We start from the raw sequence: 4,696 nt of genomic DNA on the forward strand, positions 1-4,696 counted from the left end.
GAGGGGCGTAATAAGTTACGGGCAGAATGCCCACGTCCCATCCTCCCAGACTCGGTGGAAAAGACACCTGACGTGGACCCTCAGCTGGTCCAATTCTTGAACAAATCTGGTTGGAAACCAAGGAAGGGATTGGATTTTTCCCTCAGAAATTGTCAAGACAAACTCCTTGATACTTTGGGACCCATAACTAAACTATACGAGCTAGTGGAGTCCGCCCAATCGGGCGAAAGCGAATTTGATTTTGAAGTAGCGATAGGCTGGTTGCAGAGATTAGTCTGCATGGTGGGTAACGCCAATGCGGCTATGGCTACCGAACGCCGAAAGGCGATTCTCCTAAAAATTGAGCCCAAACTGACCAGCATGGCGACCAACGAGCCGGGCCCAGCGGCTAAAGGCTTATTATTTGGCGAATCCTTTATTAAGGATCTGGGGCTGTACGTTAAGACGTTCACGGCAATTGATAAGGCTCAGACATCTCTTAAGAGAGTATTTGCACCACGGGTTTTTGGAGGGGCCGGCAGAGGAAGGAGCCGTCTACCCGGCCGTGGATTTCGAGGCTCAACCAGAGCCGGCAGAGGCTCCTTTAATAATCAGAGACCAGTACCAGAGAGGCTCTATACCCCTTTCTTTCCATCTCGGGGTCGGCCCTGGAGTTCCCGTGGACCACGGGGGTCTGTTTCAAGCAGACGACCTTATGGTGAGTACCGAATATCTCCGTTTTTCCCAAGTAAAAGTGGGGGGCAGACTGGCATTGTTTCAGCATGCTTGGAAGATTTTAACCGCAGATGTTTGGGTTTTAAATACGATACAAGGGTACATGCTGGAGTTAACCTCCTACCCGGTTCAGACACAGTCCCCTCGAGAACTAAATATGGCCAGCCAACACCAGATGATGATCTCTACAGAGATCGCAGAATTAGCGTCCAAGAACGCTATTCAACAAATCCCATGGGACACAGAAGGTTTCGTGAGCAACTTGTTTCTGGTCCCCAAGAAAGGTGGCGGGGTACGTCCGGTAATAAATCTCCGGCCCCTAAATGCGTATGTCCAGTACCACCATTTCAAAATGGAGGGTATTCATTGCCTTCGGGACCTCCTCATACCATCGGATTGGATGGTCAAAATAGACTTACGGGACGCTTATCTGTCAATCCCGATCGCAGAAGCGCACCGAAACTTACTACAGTTTCAATGGCGGGGAACGAAGTGGAGGTTTGTATGTCTGCCGTTCGGCCTATCCTCCGCTCCATGGTGCTTCACAAAAGTGCTAAAACCAGTGATTGCTTTCTTGCGCACACGAGGGGTCAGATTAATAATTTATCTGGACGACATCCTGCTTCTGTCCCAATCTCAGTCCCAACTTCGCATTCACCTATCCTGGACGATCCACCTTATCCAAAACTTAGGATTCTTGGTGAATTGGAAAAAAATCAATTCTACAACCCTCCAGGCAGATGGAATTTCTGGGTTTCCAAGTCGACTCTGTTCAACAGAGATTATGTCTACCCAAAGACAAAATGATTTCGATCAAGAAGGAGATCAGACGGCTTATGCACCGTACAACTATCTCCCTCCGACAACTTGCGAGGATCATAGGACTCTTGGCATCGTCCATACAGGCGATCTTTCCAGGACCGCTACACTATCGTGCCCTACAACGACTCAAAGCCTCATATCTACGCTCTGGTCACTCATACGAAACCTGCGTCACACTGGACGAAGACTCCAGGGAGGAACTAGACTGGTGGCTAGCACACATGGAGGCATGGAACGGACGGGCAATATTTGGATCGACGCCGGACCTGGTCATAGAGTCAGACGCCAGCTTACACGGTTGGGGCGCGCATTGCGGGTCAGTTTCCACCGGTGGCAGATGGTCGAACGAAGAGTCTCTGTTACACATCAACTGCCTGGAACTACTAGCAGCGTCATTTGCCATTCGCAGTATGACCCCCACAGGCATTTCATGCTCAATCTTAATCAAGATGGACAACGTCTCAGCAGTACGTTATATCAACCATCTAGGGGGTACAAAATCGAAGGTTCTCGCTTTGATGGCTCGAGATTTTTGGCACTATTGCCTGAAGCACAGCATTTCGGTAATAGCGGAATACATTCCGGGGCAGGACAATACAATGGCGGACTGGAATTCCCGATACCTTCGGGACGCAGGAGACTGGCATCTCCATCCAATGATTTTCCAGCGCCTCTCGCAGCGCTGGGGACCTTTCAGTATAGACCTCTTCGCGTCTCGACTGAACACCCAGCTTCCTCGGTTCTTCAGTTGGAGACCGGATCCAGATGCTCTGGCAACAGATGCATTCCTGCAGGACTGGACCAAGGACAGGAACTACGCGTTCCCCCCGTTCAACCTCATCTCTCGGACCCTGGCGGTCCTTCGATATTCCAAGGGGACGCTAGCACTGATAACCCCGTTATGGAGGTCACAACCTTGGTTTCCTCAATTATTGGAAATGTCGATAGATTTCCCACAATTGTTGCCGGACATTCCATACCTCTTAACCAACCCAGAGGGAATGAGTCACGAACTGGTCAACCAAGGCCTACTACAACTGATGGCATGGCTCATTTCAGGAGATCATGGAATCTCGAGGAGGTTTCGCAGACGACACTCAGTCTCTTGGCAGAGTCATGGGCACCAGGTACCAGACGTGCCTACGAATCGGCTTGGAGAAAATGGTCTGATTGGTGCATGGGACAGTCAATGGATCCCATATCAGCTTCTACAGAAGCAGTCCTACAATTTCTGACTCTACTCTTTGAGACAGGGAAAGCCTTTCGTACTATAAATCTGTACAGGTCAGCTATATCGGCGAGACATATGGGGTTGGATGGCACCCCAATAGGTAAGCATGCCCTTATCTGTCGTTTACTCAAAGGCATCCGTCTTACTCGACCTCCTCAAACTCGATATTCTTCCTTTTGGGATGTCAATGTGATGTTGCGATTGATCGAATCGTGGCCAATGAACCAGGAACTTTCACTGAAACAATTGTCGGGCAAACTGTTGATGCTGTTTTGTTTACTTTCTTGTAAACGAGTCGCTGATGTCAGGGCGCTAGACTGGCATGCACGTGTCTTTACCCCAAAAGGAGTATCCTTCAATATTTCACGTAGAATGAAATCCTCGACTAAGGAAGTTTTCTACCCATCATTGCCAGACAACCCAAATTTGTGCCCGGTGTTATGTCTAAAGGAATATGAGCATCGCACGGCCTCACTCCGTCCAGGACAGATCCATCCACTGTTCATCTCATTCAAACGACCTCACCTACCAGTATCTACTGCTACTTTAGCTCGTTGGATCAAGTGGTTGCTGTCTATGGCAGGCATAGACACCTCGATTTTTTCCGCACATTCCGTTCGCGGAGCCATGGCCTCTAAAGCGTCCATGTTGGGTTGTAAATTGGAAGATATACTACGGGCAGCCGACTGGTCGAATGAGTCTACATTTCGTAATTTCTATTTACGCCCAGTGCAGAACATTTCGAATACAGTGGTTGCTCAGCTTTGAAATAGCATAATAGGAGCCTCCGTGTCTTTAATAAAATTAACAGATTTTACTATTAACATGACGTAAAGTCATGATTTTATTAATGACACGGAGGCGAGTATTATTCCCACCCGCCCTACCCAGGGTGGTGAGTATATTACAACCCAGAACATGAAGCATTTCGGATACCTTAATACGGTAGGTACAAGATCATTCATGACACAGGTGAGTAGTCTACGAATATGACTTATGTGATACATTCTTGATCTAGCTAGATGGCTGACAAATTGATATATTTACATCGTTTGATTAAATGGTTTACGAGTTGTTGATTGCGGAAAACAGTCACGAGATTTCGATATTACCATATTTCTCCTCTCTTTTAGCTTGAATACAACTGGAGAGTTCACGGTTGAAACGGTTCTAGATTGAAGTTCCAGTTATGGTTTTTTGTTCGTGGATTCGTATTTATGGTTGGAATACTTGAATTTGCACTATTGGTCTTCAGGATCTACGCAGAAAGAGGAGGAGTCAAGGAACACTACACCTATATGGACTATACTGTATGCTGATTGGCCCTACTGTTACCAGGCTATTGTTATGGTTTTCTTTTTTCTATGATTCTCTCATACTTCCCTTTTCTTGCTGCTGGGAGTATAATAAAGAAAGAGAATGCATAATACTCGCCTCCGTGTCATTAATAAAATCATGACTTTACGTCATGTTAATAGTAAAATCTGTTAATTAACACACAAAAAAGAAGCTATGTTACTCAAGAGATTGGCACCTTGTGTCATATTTGCATGTGCTATAACTCGTTTTTCTTATTTCTGTAAAGCTTTTGCAAAAACTTCAATAAAATACAAATTGACAAAAAAACATATGATTTTTATATTAACTAACTCCCAAATCATTATTTAATTAAAATAAATCCCAGATGGTCCACCACTGGTACACAAAAACACATTCGTCAAAATTCACCATTAAATATTATGACTTGGAGAATCTGTCTACTTTTGTTTTGTCCCCCAAAAATGTTATAGGAACTCTATCTCACCCTTGTTTTTCAAATTTGAGGTAAATATAGCCAAATGAATAATGCTGACTTGGCCAAATTTTCCAATTTGGCTAATTTGATATAAACTTTTACATTGAAGTTGAACTCCCAGCAATTACCACTGG

At 45.6% G+C, this 4,696-nt stretch overlaps 1 protein-coding gene across 1 annotated transcript; it reads left to right on the plus strand.

The window, feature by feature from the left end:
• The first annotated feature begins 2,437 nt into the window (after positions 1 to 2,437).
• Positions 2,438 to 3,535, plus strand: LOC134604616 (integrase/recombinase xerD homolog). Its single transcript, XM_063449972.1, has one exon. The coding sequence runs from the start codon at positions 2,438 to 2,440 to the stop codon at positions 3,533 to 3,535; it is 1,098 nt and encodes a 365-aa protein (XP_063306042.1).
• The last annotated feature ends 1,161 nt before the right edge of the window (positions 3,536 to 4,696 follow it).

Source organism: Pelobates fuscus, chromosome 1, assembly GCF_036172605.1.
Source record: "Pelobates fuscus isolate aPelFus1 chromosome 1, aPelFus1.pri, whole genome shotgun sequence".
Classification (NCBI taxonomy): Eukaryota; Metazoa; Chordata; class Amphibia; order Anura; family Pelobatidae; genus Pelobates; species Pelobates fuscus.